Consider the following 16,836-nt stretch of genomic DNA (forward strand, 5'->3'; position numbering starts at 1 on the left):
GCCCCGTGGGAGGCCTGAAGCCCTTCCAGGCCTTGGGAGAAGGGTGAGGGAGGAAGGGAACTCATGGTCCACATTGGCTGGCTGCGCTCCCATTATCTTCTCACTTCCTCCCTGAAGCAAAGCCCTAAAAGCAGGGGCATCTTTAGACCCTTTGGATACACCAAGACCCAGAGAGCGCGAGCAGCTGCCTTGAGAACGCACAGCCGGTAAGCACAAGCCTGGCTGAGCAGGGGGTGGACAGGACGCAGGCAAGCACTGCTTCCTCTCTGGGCCTGGTTCCCCCACGTCTGCGAGACAGGAACGCCAAGATGGGATGAGGCTCAGGGGAGCTGGTGGAGAGGACAAGTGAAGGCCTCTGGATGCACGTGGACATGGGGCGCCAGGGCGGTGGCTGACCCAGGCCAGGCCTCCAGCGCAGCCGGGCCTCTCCCCTGCCTCCACCTCCTGCTCACTGCAACCCTTCCTTTTGCCCTGCCTCGTCTTTCTTTCTGCCTGCTTCTGCTTCTAGCTTTTGATTCTTTCTTTCCCTCTGTGTCTCAGTCTCTTTTTTTTCTCCACCTCTTCCTCTAGGTTTTTTTTTTAACCATCTCTGTCTCCCTGTTCTGTTCACTCACCATCTCACTCCTGCCTGGACCACATCCTCACCCCTCTAGTCTTATTAGGAGTCTGGAACCTGGGGTAATATTGACTCAGACCCTTGTCTGGGAGTGGTGTGTGGCCGGCGCCCATGCTGTCAGCTGGCACTGTCCGAGCCTCCCTGGCTGACTTAACCCCCACGGCTGAGGCAGGCTCGGTTGGGGGACCTGGCCTTTTGCAAACCAGGCAGCCATCTGGACACTGGGAGAGAGGGCAGGGCCAGGCTCACGTGGGAGAAAGCAGCACTCGACAGATAGACACAGATAAACTCCCGTCCCTAAGCTGATGCCCAGTGATGCCATAAAGAAGAAAGCAGAGAGCAGGTCAGTACAGGCTTAGAGGCTTGGGCTCTCTGATGGTCAAGGCTGGTGGACAAGGCCCTTCCTGCCAGTGGGGGAGGAGATGGACCAGCCCACACTCTGAGGGTGTGCTGGCCCCTCACCCCTCTTCCCTTCACTCCCTTGGGCCCAGGACACAGCTTTTCATGCAAGAATCTGAAGGAAAGAGACACCTTTGTCTCAGGCTGTCCTTCTGGCTTCCCTATCTGTTTGCCCACCTGCTGTAGGAGAATTTCAAGTGTCTCATTCAAAGCCTTAGGTTTCTGGTCTCCCATAGTCACCAAAGGGCCTGGGAAACAGATATGTTTGGAGTCTCTCCCAGGTTCTCCAGGGTCTGGATCGCATTTCTCTCCCTTTTCCAGCCCAAGCGCTTGGGGAGGCTGGAGGTGAGTGGAAAGGGATCCTGCTCGGCTTGGCCACTGAAGCTGCTTTCTAACCCTCTCCCCTCCAGGGCCCTTCTCAGGCTGGTTAAGAGGGTTGGATCCACAGATATACCTGGGCTCAGACCTCAGCTCCCAGATGACCAGCTGTGTGACCTCAGCAAATGACTTTCCCTCTCTGAGCCTCAGTTTCATCTATTATATTAAATGGAGACAAGTATCACGCTTATTCCAGGACTGTTGCAAGGATTTGACAGATAACATGTGTAAAGTGCTTAACATGGGGCCTGGCGAGACAAGCATTGTTGTATTTGTTACTACTGTTACTGTTTTGATCTTTTCCCCCTTCATAACTGCACCAGCTTTCTAAGGGGTTAACAGGTTTCATTCCTGATTCCACCCTGGGTTCCCCGTTACTCTCCTCACAACAGCCAGCATGATTCTATTTAAAATGAAATTAGAGCTGGCCCAGCAATGGAGATTTTGACTCAGAGAAAACCTCCAAACTCTTGCCTGCAGGGCCCCACGTGACCTTGCCAGTTCCTCCCCATGGGAACTGCGATAGCTGCATCAGCCTCCTGGCTGTTCTTTCCACACCAGGACCTGTTTCTGGCTGGGACAGGACAAATGAGGCCCCACCCCAGGGCCTTTGCACTTGCTGTCCCCTCCCCCCACTACTCTTTCCCCTGGCATGGCTCACTCCCAGGCTTCCTTCAGGTTCCCTCTGACAGCTGCCCTCCCTGACTGCCTGCTCCCCTTGACAGCTCCTTCCTCCACAGCCCTTATCACCAGCTGGCTAGCTCGATGTTCCTACTTTGTTTAGTGACAGTTTCATCCCGCACTTTCCTGAGAGCAGAGATTGTGTCCAGCACATAGAAAGTATCCAGTGAATACCGGGTAAATGAATGAACAAGAACTGCAAAGCCACTGTAAAACAGATAACAGAGATATGCACTTTTAAACAGTATCCCCAGCACTCTTTGAGCCACTCCTGAGATCTCTGAAGCCACCCGGCCTCTGCATTGGTAGGTACCTCTGTCCAGGACATCCACCGTCCACTTCCATTGATGGCTCCAGGAGCACATGGCACTTAGTGTGGCTGGCTGGGAATAAGGCAAGGCAGGGGAGCCATAAAGGAGATGGGTCATGCTGGGCCATAGCACCACTGTGACTTTTTTCCAAATAAAGAGAGACTTGCAGAGCCAAATCACTTCCCTCAAACTATACAGTTGCAGTTGTACCTGCCTGAGGACCCAGAGAACTCATCTCTGTGAGCCATGGGGATTTGGGCTCTCAGTGCACGTGACCCATTGCACATAGATAAAATTCAGGCTCCTTACCTCCCCGGTCTGCCCTCTGCTCCCCATTAAGCCCACTGTTTCAGCCACACTGGCCTAGGCTTGTGCCTGCCCCAGGACTTTTGCACAAGCTGTTCTTCTGTGTATATGTTCTTTGGAGTATTTTTATGATTTTTTAATTTGAAAAATATTTAAACATTTGATCCAGCTGAAATTGATTTTCTTTTGATGGGGCAGGGACTGGGTAAGAGATAAGAAAGAGATTCAGCTTTATTTATTTTTCCCAAATGACTACCCTATCTTATGTTCTTACTGGTTCTATGTAGGAAAACTACTTATTTGTAAATGTGTAACTGGCCAGCTTGCTGACCTCATAGTTTTATAGCTGTTCAGGTGATAAAAGGTAACCATCTTCTGCCAATTCCCCTCCTCCCTTTAATTATTTACTTATTCCTCCTTAATAGGCATACCACTTATTGCCTCCTCTATATCCTTGCTTATTTTATACTTTCTTCTGCTCTCAAGGCCTGAAACAGTGAGTCAAAACCCCACAATTAACTATTCTTCTGTCCGTCTCTCCTAGCATGTCTGAGGCTTCTGGAGAAAGTTATTCAGAACACAGATATTCACTACTGTTTTGACTCCATTATGAATCAGTCTTTATCAATATAAAATGACTCTGAGTCTCAGTTTACACTTTTGATTTTTGCCATCAGATTCCATAGTGAGAGTTACCGCTTCCTCCCTCCGTGTCTCTCTCTCTTTCCCTGCATTTTTTCTGGAAGACCTTCGCCCCACATTTACTCCTAACCTGTTCCTTTTGGTATCTCTTTAAGGTGTGTCTCAACAACTCATTTCGTTTGATTTTGGTTTTTGATCAGATCCTAATTGAGGCAGGACCTGAGTTTCTGAGTCAAGGCATTAATAGTAAATGAGATCAATGTATTCATTAGTTTTTGCTTACCATCACTGGTCAGTATACATTCTTGAACATGTATCTCTGCCCAATTAGCCAGTGTTTTGCTATTTAAAAAAAATAAGAGTGGCTTAAACAATGTAAAAGCTTATTGATAACAACATTAAACAAGCAAAATGGTATGGGCAAATGCCTTCACTGTTCACCTGAAACTATCAAAACATTGTTAATCAGCTATATCCCAATACAAAATAAAAGTTAAAAAAAAAAACAAACAAGCAAAATAGTCCAACAGGGGGCAAAACAGGGTTGGTATAGCAGTTCTGTGCCTGAGAGGGGGTCTAGTCTCCATCCAGCCCCAACGCCATCTCCCATTTGTGCAAAATGGCTGCTGGCATTCTGGCTATCACATCTAAATTCCAGACAGCAGGATGAAGGAAGAACAAAAGAGCACATTCCCTTTAAGGAGATTTCTTCAAAGTCTCTTACAACCTCATTGGCCTGGCCTTAATTCAAGAGCCATGTCCAGCTACAAAGGAAGCTGGAAAATGTAGTCCTTCAGTGCAGGGGCCATTTGTCCAAACAAAAATCTAGTCTTGGTAATAATGAAAGAAGGAAGAGTGGCTGATGGGAAGCAGCTAATAGCCTTGGCCTTGGAATATCAATGCTCCATCTTTTCTTTCCTTCCAAAGTGTTTCCCTCATCCTAGGCAGAACTCTACCTGAGCTGATGTGGGTCAGCTTTTTTTCAGTGAGATTCTGCCTGCTTTATAACAGGTTCTGGTCTCAGGTGGGAGTGAGCAGCCAGCACCTATTTCTGGGTCTTCTTGGACAGTACAGTGAGCTGCTGATAAGCTACGATGAACTGCTGGCTCTTGAAAGAGGTCTTTTCCCTCCTCCACTCCACTGATCCTCTGGGGCAAGACTGCCTCTGTTTTGCAGCCAGTGAGTTACCTGCCTTGGCCAACGTAGGGTGGGAACCTTGCTTTTCCATCCAGCCCCAGCCACTGCTCCCTCCCCTCTACCTGCAGCTCTGCCTCTGCTTTGGCCCATGATGCTTCTGGGTCCTGCCGCCCACTCACCTCTTCCTCACGCTTTTCTCTGGGGATAGCCCCTGTGTCTTTTCTGATTGCAGCCCTCACAGCACTGGGCACAAAGCAGGTGACTAAAAATCCCTGCTTGTTGATTGTTTAGGGGGAAGTGATGACAAAATTCTGCCTTCAGAAATGACGTGTACTGTGGTATCAGGAAGTGTTCAAGATAACTGTGTTTTTAAATGCAATTGCCACATTTTTTGAAATAGTAATCATGATCATTAACATGTATTGAACACGTATGATGTATCAGGCATCATGTGAGCATTTTGCAAGTTTCATGGTCATAACAACTCTGATGTTGGTACTGGGAGCCTCCCATTTTGCACAAGAGAAATCAGACAGCAGAAGTTAAGCCAATTAGTGCAAGGTTGAAGCCGGGATTTGAACCCAGACGTCTGCCTCTAGACACTAGTGCAGCAAGAGCAGTAAGGTGGCTGGAGGCAGTGACCTGAGTCCAGATCTGAGAGAGGCCCAAGGTTGGATCCCAGCCCACACCTTAGGTTGGATCCCAGCCCACACCTTATCCCCTACTAGGATGTGATCCAGGGCAAGCCACATCTTGCTTTCAAAAATGAGGGCTAGGCTTGATCAGGGTTTGCAGTGTAACAGGCTTGGAGGGTCCCAGGTGGGTGCCCTAAGTTAAAGAGGGCCAAGGGTGATTGTTGCCATGTAGGCATGCTGACCTGGTGTTGTCTTCCAGAATATTCCAGAGAAGCCAGAAATCCTGAATTTTGTACGCCAAATCCTTCCTGACTTGCAGATGTCAGTAACAAATTATTTACAACTCGCCCCACATCAAAATAACGCATCTGCTGCTTGCCTGCAGCCAGTGAGTTATCAGTTCACAAACTGGAGCTAGGTCATCTGTAAAGGCTCTTCCACCACTGTCAGAATGCGAGATTCCAAAGCAGCCCCTGCCCTCCAGGGGCTTCAGTCTCCCTGGCAAACGAACCAGGACACACCCACTCCAGGAGAACCCTGAACAGAGGGGCCTGGGGCCTGGGGCCAGCAGCCAGTAGAGGTTTCCTGAGGGTCAGAGTTCTGCAGAAAGCTGAGATGCGGATGGGTGCGAAGATGGTGCCCCAGCCAGGCTAAGACAGAAGTTTGCCCTCTCTCTATGGGTCCTCTGGGCATGCCCAGAGCCAGGGCTTGACCTGGGCTGTCAGTGGGGCCAGCTTTGCTGGTGAGGAAACAGAGCTTTAGTGACTCACCTAAGGCCCCCAGATGGGAGGTGGTGAAATGGGACTGAAAGCAGGTCTGGCTGCATTCCGCCTCCCAGAGAGGATTGGATTTCAGAGGAAGAGAGTCTGGGGTTGGAGAGTCAGCTCTATGTATGGGAACCTGGAGAGGAAATTCCACCTCACAGGGGCTGCCCTTGTATGCTCTAGAAGAGAGACAAGGAGTTAAAGGCTGACCGTGTGAGTTGAGCAGAACTGAGAGATCAGGGTCCTGGGGAGAGGTGGGTGAAGTCACCTGCTGCAGAGGACCCACTCCAATCCCATCACCAGCCTCTGGAGAGGCCCTCCACCCCCGCAGACCCCACCCCATTCCCCATCTGTAAAAAGGACATGATTGGACCAGTCAACATTTGTCTCCAAAATGGTAACTGTGCCAGCAGTGATTTCAGGCAGTACCTCCAGGGGAACTTTCTTTTTTCCTTTAGTAATTTTAATATTCATATGTTAATTTTCATGCAAATTAGAAAAAAATAATAACTATAACCGCAAACCCTTAGTGAGCGCTTTCTATACATCAGGTACCGTTAAGACAACATATACTCCTTAACATTGCATCTCATTACAAACCATGAGGTTGATTTACAAAGAGGGGAAATGAGGTAGAGGGAGGCAAACTCAGTCACCCCAAATCATTCAGTTAGCTAAGAGGCAGAGCTGCGTTCAAGTCCAGGCAGCTGCCTCCAGTCACTCACTCAAATCTGTGAACAAAGAATGTTGCCTGACATCCCAGCTCTACAAGGATTAAGTGGAACCCACAGCAGTTGACTGTCAGCGCTTCCTGAGGGGAATTCAGGATGGAAAAGCATTCAGCACGAAGCATTCTATTTCGGATATACAGCCCCCAGACAGTTAAGATGCAAACCAAAGGAAGAATTCCAGTGACCCAGACATCCTGTATCTTCCCTTACATTGAAAAGCACTAAAATCATTAACTTGAGCTAGCTGAGTTAGTGTCTGTGTGTGTGGGTGTGTGACTGGCATATAACTCCCAACAACAAATTCATATGTATCCTGGCTCCTCCCTTACCTCTTTGGAGCAGTTCCTCAGAACTGAGAGGCTGTCTCCCAGGCTATAATCCTCACAGTGCTCTTGTTCAGATGCTCAGTTGTTCCGACTCTGTGACCCCATGGACTGCAGCACGCCAGGCTTCCCAGTCCTTCACCATCTCCCAGAGTTTGCTCAAACTCGTGTCCATTGAGTCGTTGATGCCATTCAGCCATCTCATCCTCTGTCACCCCTTTTCCTCCTGCCTTCAGTCTTTCCTAGCATCAGGGTCTTTTCCAATGAGTTGGCTTTTTGCATCAGGTGGCCAGAGTGCTGGAGCTTCAGCTTAGCATCAGTCCTTCCAATGAATATTCAGGACTGATTTCCTTTAAGATTGACTGGTTTAATCTCCTTGCTGTCCAAGGGACTCTCAAGAGTCTTCTCCAACACCACAATTCGAAAGCATCAATTCTTCGGTGTTCAGCCTTCTTTGTGGTCCAACTCTAATATCCATATATGACTACTGGAAAACCATAGCTTGACTAGATGGACCTTTGCCAGCAAAGTGGTATCTCTGCTTTTTAATATGCTGTCTAAGTTGGTCATAGCTTTCCTTCATAGGGTCCCTGAATAAAGCAGAAACTCACTGCTCTTATGTTGTGAGATGCTGATTTTTTTTTCAGTTGACAAACCCTCTCCATTGTTTTTTCTTAGACTGAGGGTAACAGCACAGGTAGTGTGACACAGGTAATTGGGAAGGTGGTAAAAAGTGATAGGCTACCCACTCCAGTATTCTTGGGCTTCCCTAGTGGCTCAGTTGGTGAAGAATCCACCTGCAATGCAGGAGACCTGGGTTTGATTCCTGGGATGGGAAGATCCCCTGGAGAAGGGAACAGCTACCCACTCCAGTATTCTGGCCTGGAGAATCCCATAAACTGTATAGTCCATGGGGTTGCAATAAGTCAGACACGACTGAGTGACTTTCACTTCACTTCACTTAAACAGATCACAGCATGGCTCTAGAGGGCTACAGTCAGGTGGTCTCCAAGGGCCTGTCCAGAGATGGAGCTCTATAATTTGAGAAGAAAAACTCCAGACTGGAATTTTATATCAGATAACCATATTTTTGCAACAGATAGTGTGCTGTGTTTACATGGTTCACAAATCAAAATTATATAAAAAGATCTACACTGAGATGCTGCAAACATCCTGGCAGTTTCTATGTGTCCTTCAAAGTCTGCTTTGCGCAAATACAAGCAAAGAGAACATATTCTTCCTCCTCTTCCCCTAAGTCCAAAAGGTCATACACTGTCCACCTACCTTGATGTTGTTCATTTATCAACTCAGCCTTGAGGCCTGTTGCCATCCATCAGCCAGTGAGCTCTCCCACCTCCCTCTCTTTGTAACAGGTGTGTGCTATTCCAACAGGCCATCATCTCTTCCACTAGCCCCTCTTCTGTGGATAGCACAAAGGTTGTCTCTTATGTTTTGCTGTTGTCAACAAAACTGCAAGAAATAGTAACCTCGTGTATAACTCATGGCTTTGGAACAATCTCACAGTGAGAGATGGAGTCATTGTTGATTGACGTTTCCCATGGTGAATGAAGGGGACAGTCTAAGACTTACTTATATTTTTCCCTCTGAACTGTTCATATCCTATGTCGACTTCTCTATTGGGTCCTTTTGTTCTTAATCTGTAAAAACTCTTGACATATTAGGAAGATGAACCTTTTGTCTGTGCTTTACATTGCAGTATTTTCCCCCAGGATATCATCTGTCTTTTGATCTTCTTGTTGGTATTTTTTGGTCTTTTTTTGCAGAGGCTGTTTTATTTGCTTGCTTTTGTGCATTCTAATATTTATGTGGTAGACTGTATTGTTGTAGCCAGGGGTTCTGGGAAACCAAACTCACTCAGAAGGACTATGCAGATAATGGAGTGCAGTTTATTAAACCAGCGGGTCCAAGACAGAATCTCCTCTTAGCCAAGGACCCCGATCAGTTTTTGTGAGAACCTTATATACCCTAAGTGTACGTGCCCAAACCCACCTCCCCAAATTCCCTGAAACTAGTCTGAACAAAGGAAAAGAAAGACACAGTCAAAGTTAACCTGTCATTCATATGCCTTAGGCCTAGGTAGTTAACAGTGGACAATTATCAATAGAACTGTGGTCATACCCCAATAAGCATAATAGAATTTATGATTCTATTCGGTTACACAGACAATTAGGGTATTCTTTTAGGTGACAGAGAGTCTAGGTACGAGCCCTGGGGCTCTTCCCTCAGGGGGGGTCTGGTTTTCCAGTTGGTACGTCATTTCCATAGATACTGGGCATATAGCTCAAAGTCCACAGTCTGGCCCAAGATGGAGCCTGTTCTGTCTGTTTCCTCCTTCAGTATCAAATTTTTCTTTTGTGGACTCTGGATTTAGGAGTCATGATTAGGAAAGCTTTCCCTGCTGAAAGGTTAGTTATAAAGGAATTTGTCCATGTTTTCTGCTAATAAAAAGCCAACGTGTTCATGGAGAGGGGAATAATAAGAGAAAACCCTGGGCCCAGAAGCACAGTCTTTTGCTAGACGGTGAACCTGACATTGCTCAGCTGATATTCTTCTCTGTCAAACACACTGCAGGCTGATCTGGGGAGGGAGCTGCCTCCGGCCCAGGGCAGACATCACCATGGCCTTCCTGATACATCTGCTGGTCTGCACGTTCGGGATGGGCTCCTGGGTGGCCATCAATGGACTTTGGGTGGAGCTGCCCTTGCTGGTGACGGAGCTACCTGAGGGCTGGTATCTGCCCTCCTACCTCACAGTGATCATCCAGCTGGCCAACATCGGCCCCCTGCTGGTCACCCTGCTCCATCACTTCCGGCCTGGCTGCCTCTCCGAGGTGGCCGTTGTCTTCACCGTGCTGGGGGTGGGCACCATCGCCTGCACCCTCTTCGCCTTCCTCTGGAACGTCACCTCCTGGGTGCTGGGCAGCCACCACAGCATCGCCTTCCTAGTCCTCACCTTCTTCCTGGCCCTGGTGGACTGCACCTCCTCTGTCACCTTCTTGCCCTTCATGAGCAGGCTGCCCACCTACTACCTCACCACCTTCTTTGTGGGCGAAGGACTCAGCGGCCTCCTGCCAGCGCTGGTGGCTCTTGCCCAGGGCTCGGGTCTCACCACCTGCGTCAATGTCACAGAGATATCGGCCACCACCCTGAGCCCTGAGACTACCAGGAACGTGGACAGCCCACAGGTACCTGGCACCACCCAGGGCTGTTGCAGCTCTGTCCTTGGTCACAAGCAAGATCTTACCGAGGGCTGGTGCTTCCTAGATATTGTGTTCTTGACCTGACAGCACTTTCGATCACCTGGGGGCGCTGCTGAGACACACACATATCTAGGGCGGGGCTCCTCTGAAACCCTTGGGGTCAGGTGTGTTTTGGAATCTGGAGTTTCCGATTGTAGAGCACACTTACCCCAAGTCTGAGACAGGGCCTGTGATATGGCGATGGGCACGGCGATCCCCACAGCCCACAGCCCAGGGCATTCATGCCTCATAGGCAGATGAGGGCTATAAACAGCTTCATATCTAGTTCAAATGTTGCTGTCAACCAAGTCGCGAAAACATTCTGACTTTCAGAGCCTTTCGGATTTTAGAATTGCAGGTAAGGGATTGTGAACGTGTCTTTATTGAAAATTCCCCAGGTGCCACTAATGTACAACCAGGGCTGAGAACCACAGACTTTAGACATTGCTACACGTTTAGACGTTACCCCATGAGTTTACAGCATCAAACTTTCTCACGGGATATGGGACAATAGATACGTCTGATATTATCCAAACCACAGCACTGCGGCAGTTGTTGCGAACCAGTGGCCTGGGCTGCCATAGCAGGCAAGATTTTTTTTTTTTTTTTTGGAGAGTTTGAATTAGTTAATAACATTCAAATGTTTCGAAACTTCACATAAATCTAGATGCATGGTATCTCTTGAAAACAGTCGCCACAGGGCGCCTTTAGGTGGGGCTGTTCTTCTGTCTCAGGCTAGCCCCACCTCTGAATATGCATATTTTCAGTTGCTAGCCCTGGAGGGCTTTGAGGGGGCGGAGCTGTAGCTTCTGAGTCAGAAAGAACCCGGTGCACTGGCTTCGCCACAGACTCCCCTGTGACCCTCAGGTAAGATGAACTGTCCTGACACCTCCGTGCTCAGTAAAGTGGGGAGTGCACAGCACTGTCAGAAGAGGCACACAAGCTGATACAGGCCCAGTGCTGCTGCCCAGTGAGTGAGTCAGTGCGAGTATTTATTATCCTCACCGTAGTAGCTGTGCATATATTATCCATCACTTACATGATAATGCCTAATATTTATTGTATACACACAGACCTTGGAAACAATTGCAGATTTGGTTCCAGACCACCACGATAAAGCAAATATCTCAATAAAAAAGTCACACAAATTTTTTGTGTGCCTATAAACATTATGTTTACACTATATGTCATCTATTAAGTGTATAATAGCACTGTGTCTAAAAAAACAATGTATGTACTGTAATTTAAAAATGTTTTATTACTAAAAAGTGCTAACCATCTTGGAATTTCCTGGTGATCCAGAGTTTAGAACTCAGCTTCCACTTTAGGGGGTCTGGGTTCAATCCCTGGTTAGGCAATGAAGATCCCACAAGCTGTGCGGGGCAGCCCAAAAAAGAAAAAAGTCAACTATCATCTGAGCCTTCAAGGAGTCACAATCTTTTTGCTAGTGGAGGAAATAATTTAAGAATTACCAAAATGTGACCCAGAGGCAGGAAGTGAGCAAATGCTGTTGGAAAAAGTACCAATAGACTTGCTCGACATAAGGTTGCCACAAACCTTCAGTTTGTTAAAAGAAAAGAAAAAAATTACCCGGGGATCTGACTGGCCCTTGCTTTGTCTTTCCCAGGGAGCTAGCGGCACTTTGGTGTCTGAGCTCGCTGGGACAGCACCCTCCGTGACCCACCTGGAAAGCCGCTACCTGCCCGCCAACTTCTCGCCCCTGGTCTTCTTCCTCCTGCTTTCCTTCATGATGGCCTGCTGCTTCGTCGCCTTCTTTTTCCTCCAGCGTCAACCCAAGCGCTGGGAAGCCTCCATAGAAGACCTCCTCACCTCCCAGGTCACCCTCTACTCCATCCGGCCGCAGGAAGGGAAGGACCTGGGTCCCCCAGAGGACAGCGGCAAGCCCCAGGACCCTCTGGAGGAGAAGACGGCCCCCCGGCACCTGGCCCCCCTGACTTTCATCTACGTCCTGGTGGCCTTTGTGAACGCGCTCACCAATGGCGTGCTACCCTCGGTGCAGACCTACTCCTGCCTGTCCTACGGCCCTGTGGCCTACCACCTGTCTGCCACCCTCAGCTCCATGGCCAACCCCCTCGCCTGCTTCCTCTCCATGTTTCTGCCGAACAGGTCTGCCCTCACCTGGCCCTGGAGAGCTCGGGTTGGGGGTGCACTTCGTGTCAGAACCCAGAATCCACCGCGCCTACCTATCAGGCTGGAGGTGGGATAGTTAAGAACATGGTGTCTGGGGCTCAGCTGCCTGGGTTCAAGTCCTGGCTCTGCTACTTGCTAGCTCTGTGATATTGGACACCTCTCTGTGCCTCAGGAATCTAATCTGGAAAATGGGGAGAATGATAGCTCTTCTTAGGTCGCTGGGGGCTAATTTTGTAAAGCTTTGAGAGCATTGAGTGCCTGGCACATGTCAGGTCTACATTCACCACCACTGGCCCTTAAGGAGGAATAAGCAGGCAGGGAGCGAGGCTCCTATTTACAAATAGAAACCCTGAGGCTTGAAGAAAGCGCTTGCTCTGGTCTAATTCCCAGGATTTGAGTCCTGCCCTCCTGCCCCCAGCCCACGCTGGCCCTCTTACAGCTGTAATTCTAGAAGAATGGCTGGGCAAATTGATAAAATGCAAATTGAGTCAGCCTAGATCGAGACCTGGGGTTTCAAACTTTAATAAGCAACCTAAGTGGTTCTGATAAAGGGGCTTCAGATCCCCACAGGAGAAACACTCACCTTGGGGTCATGAAACTTTAGGTCCCCTCTGCCTCCCACCTGCTCCTCTGCCCTAGCTGCCCTCACTGCCTCTCAGCCCTGCCCATCCCCACCTGCCATCCCCACCTCCCCTAGTCCTGCCCACCCTACCCCCACCCCCTGCCAGAGGAGGAGGGATCATGAGGATGGGAGAGCTGGACAGATGTCAGTTTGCCAGAAAGCTGAGTTTTCTCCCTTGGGTTTGAAAACTGTGGAGTGAAGCTGGAGATCTCTGAGGGAACAGACCAGAGGCTGCAGATCTGTGGACTCTGAGATGCCCAGAATGTTAAAAATACAGAACCTGAGAGTCCCAGAATCCAAGAATCCTGGGACAGAAATTGTCCTTAGAGGTAGGCAGCCCTCCACTCTAACCTGTCAGAGTGGATGGGGAGATCCCAGGGAAAAGGCCTCAAATGAAGGATAGTGTCCTCAGTGATCAGACCAAGGGCCTACATGGAAGGCCACCAGTGCCTCTGAGCCGGCTACCAGGGCTCCCAGATCATGCAAATCTCACCTTGTGGACCAGGGAGCTGAGGCCGGAGGGAGGAAGAGTCACCCGAGGTTGCACAGCACACCCTACAGTCACGGCGCCATGATCCAAGCCTCCCACTCATCTGCCCAGCTTCCTGGAGTGGGTGGGAGGTGTTGCAGGAGGAAATAGCAACAGATGGTACCAGGTGGGCCCACAACCAGGGCCAGGCCCTGCACACTCTGCTACCCTGCGTTCTCCCAGCCACATAAGACTCATTTCACAGGTGAAGAAACTGAGGCTTAGGGCCCAGTCTTGCAGGAGAAACTGGGATTTGAACCAGGCTTGTGTAGCCCTAGAATCTGTTCTGTTTCTCCTGCTGGGATTATGGGCTCTGCTGTTAATACTCAGGATGACTTGTGCCAGTCTTGACCTCAGGAACCTCACTGGTGTGCTTGAACCGGGTAGCCTGGAAGTTTCCACATGGGTCTAACCTCTAAACCTGGAGAAGCTGACCACTCCATGTGGCCCCCTGGAGCTCAGGCCGGGTGGGGGAGTAGGGGCAGAGGTTCAGGCTTCTCACCTCCTCCAATCATGCCCCCCAAAACTCTGTCCTAGGTCTCTGCCATTCCTGGGGATCCTCGCAGTGCTCGGGACCAGCTTCGGAGCCTACAACATGGCCATGGCTGTGATGAGCCCCTGCCCCCTCATGCAGGGCCACTGGGGTGGAGAAGTCCTCATCGTGAGTGTCTGGACTGTGGCGCTATCCCTCTCTCACCCCTACCTAGCCAAGACCTAGGAGATCCAGAGTATAGCTCCTTTTATTGACCAAGTGCTTTGTGGTTACTCACTTAGGAAGCCTGAGGTGGGGGTGGAGAGGAGGAGGGATGCTTTCATTGGGGAACAGAGGCTTGAGAAGGTTAGTTGGCTGGTCCGAGGTGACAGTCCAGCCTCTCCCATGAACGCCATACTCTCCCCTCATGTGTATGTCAGCAGTAGCCTTCTCCCAGTTGCCCCTGACTTGATCATGCTGTGCTGTGCTTAGTTGCTCAGCTGTGTCTGACTCTTTGTGATCCCATGGACTGTAGCCCACCAGCCTCCTCTGTCCATGGGGATTCTCCAGGCAACTCTGGGTTGCCATACCCTCCTTCAGGGGATCTCCCCAACCCAGAGATCGAACCCAGGTCTCCCACATTGCAGGCAGATTATTTTACCATCTGACCCACCAGGGAAGCCCAAGAATACTGGAGTGGGTAGCCTATCCCTTTTCCAAGGGATCTTCCCTACCCAGGAATCGACCCGGGTTCTCTTGCATTGCAGGAGGACTCTTTACCAGCTGAGCTACCAGGGAAGCCCTGACTTGATCATGGGGGACAGAAAGCCATTGGGTTCTCCTTTGTCCTTGGGGAGGTCAACTCAGGGGGCCCCATTAGCCCAGCAGGGTCACCCTCAATAGGCTCTCCTTGCACTTAGAAGCTATTCCATGGGGTTCTCTTAGCCATGTTAGGTCACCCTAGAAGCGCCCTTTGCCCCTGGGGCTCACCTCAAAGTCACCTTCACTCAGCATCTCTCCCAACCTGTCTCTGCAGGTGGCTTCTTGGGTGCTGTTCATTGGCTGTCTGAGCTACGTCAAGGTGATGCTGGGTGTGATCCTGCGCGACCACAGCCGCAGCGCCCTCTTGTGGTGCGGGGCGGCGGTGCAGCTGGGCTCGCTCCTGGGGGCGGTTGTCATGTTCCCGCTGGTCAACGTGTTGAGGCTCTTCTCATCCGCTGACTTCTGCAGCCTGCGGTGCTCCGCCTAAGCCAGCTGAAGGGATGCGATCCTCATTACTAACTCCTGAAATCTGGGACACCTCGAGGCAAGGTGTGTGCCCAAGGTCACAGAGCCAGTGGTAGAGAGCAGGGAGGCAGAACCTGAGTCCTTTTGTGTACAACACAGACTCCTCTCGGGAAAGGTGGGGAATGGTATGGGCCTCCCAGGGGAGGTGGAAATGCAAAGCACAGCCCACCCCAACTCTTCACAGTGCCTGCAGTTCTAGCTTCTCAGATCTCCTTTTAGCTCCTGAGAGTTGACTGTGGAAAATGAGCTATTTTCTGCCATATCAATAAACAAAGGATATCAGCCACCAGTGATTGCAGGTGTCCAACATGAGCCAGTGAGCCCTGAGGAAACTCAGGATAGGAAAACACAGGATACTGGCCCCAGATAGCTGAGGTGCATATCAGAGGGATGATTTCAGTGAGCCCAGACTTGCTAAATACATAGAAAAGCGCTGGATTGCTTAACTCGCAGTTTCTGGTTTTCTTTTTCATTAACAGTAATCTATTGATGCTTCCATTACCTGCCCTTTGTTGCAAAACTCCCCTATCCAGCTCCTTCCCTAACCTCCTCGGAGCAGTTCTCTCTGGGTTACTTGAGAAGCTGCCTCCCAGGCCTAAAAATTCCCGCTGAATAAAACATAACTCTTTAACTTTTAGATTGTGAATATTTTTTACGTCGACAACGGTTCTGCAGCACCCAGCTGGATGGTGTTAGAAGGGGAACAGCTGGGAGGGTGAGCCACCTGTTATAAGCCATGGGACCTTGGGGAAGTCACTTGATTGCTATGTGCCTCTGTTTCCTCTTCCACAAAATGGGAATTATTAGCACCTATGTCATAGATTTGGCACAGGGATAAAAGGGAGAACCACCCAGAATGTCCTGATCTGATGACCAAGAGTAATAACAGGAGAGACAATCAACAAAGCCTAGAAGTGGCTAGAGGGGTTGAGAGATGTCCCCTTCTCCATATCCACCCCTGTTCTCACAGAGAAGCTTCTCGAAGACAGATGGCTAATGGTGGACTCTCTCTCGGGCATCTTGGCTTCCCAGTATGGAGGAACACTGCACCCCACGTACCCCTTCTTGTTACCCCTGCTGACCCAGGAAGCCTCGCTCCTTGGAGAGTAAATGACCTCCTAAGAGGCAGAAGGAGAGGTTTGGGGTGGAGGGGCCACAGCAAGACTGAACGTGAGTTCCCCCACCCCATTCGCTGGCTGACTCTGAGCTGGGAGGCGGTCCTCTGAACTGGAGGGAGGAGGAGAGTGGGGAGCAGTGTGTTAGCCACCTAATAGTTTTGGGGCTTTATCTTTTAAAAAAAAATAATAATAAAGGTATTCCTTGTTTTTACACTAAGGTCATCCTTCCAGAGAAAGTCCAACATGAATGCCAAAAAAATGTTTCAATACAATCAGCTTTCAGTTGGTTCTAAAGTGAAGGCTGAGCTCAGAAATAAACAGAATCAAGGGCTTAGAGAAGGTCTGATCCTGGGACTTCTTTTCTTCACAGGCTTGTTTTGTTTGTTTGCCACCACCCCTCCTTTTTGTTTTGAATAGATAATATAAAGTCACATATTTCAAAAATCATAAAATATAAAATGATATTTAGCCAAAG

The 16,836-nt window shown here is 49.5% G+C and overlaps 1 protein-coding gene across 2 annotated transcripts; it reads left to right on the forward strand.

Annotated features, from left to right (window-relative positions):
* The first annotated feature begins 153 nt into the window (after positions 1-153).
* Positions 154-15,880, forward strand: SLC52A3 (solute carrier family 52 member 3). Of its 2 annotated transcripts, XM_081560632.1 has the most exons (6): positions 154-206; positions 2,320-2,379; positions 9,516-10,128; positions 11,810-12,309; positions 14,022-14,145; positions 14,993-15,880. In XM_081560632.1, the coding sequence occupies exons 3-6, from the start codon at positions 9,562-9,564 to the stop codon at positions 15,203-15,205; spliced, it is 1,404 nt and encodes a 467-aa protein (XP_081416758.1). In that variant the 5' UTR covers positions 154-206; positions 2,320-2,379; positions 9,516-9,561; the 3' UTR covers positions 15,206-15,880. The 2 variants fall into 2 exon arrangements, with proteins under 2 accessions (XP_081416758.1, XP_081416757.1); XM_081560631.1 differs by lacking the exon at positions 2,320-2,379.
* Positions 15,881-16,836: the final 956 nt, after the last annotated feature.

The sequence above is a fragment of the Giraffa tippelskirchi genome, chromosome 13 (genome assembly GCF_054371585.1).
Source record: "Giraffa tippelskirchi isolate mGirTip1 chromosome 13, T2T-mGirTip1v1.2.pri, whole genome shotgun sequence".
Lineage (NCBI taxonomy): Eukaryota > Metazoa > Chordata > Mammalia > Artiodactyla > Giraffidae > Giraffa > Giraffa tippelskirchi.

Coding starts and splice junctions, on each gene's coding strand:
- SLC52A3 (XM_081560632.1), top strand. CDS start 9,562: ATGGCCTTCCTGATACATCTGCTGGTCTGCACGTTCGGGATGGGCTCC. Junction 12,310..14,021: donor TCCATGTTTCTGCCGAACAG/GTCTGCCCTCAC, acceptor ACTCTGTCCTAG/GTCTCTGCCATTCCTGGGGA. Junction 14,146..14,992: donor GGGGTGGAGAAGTCCTCATC/GTGAGTGTCTGG, acceptor CTGTCTCTGCAG/GTGGCTTCTTGGGTGCTGTT.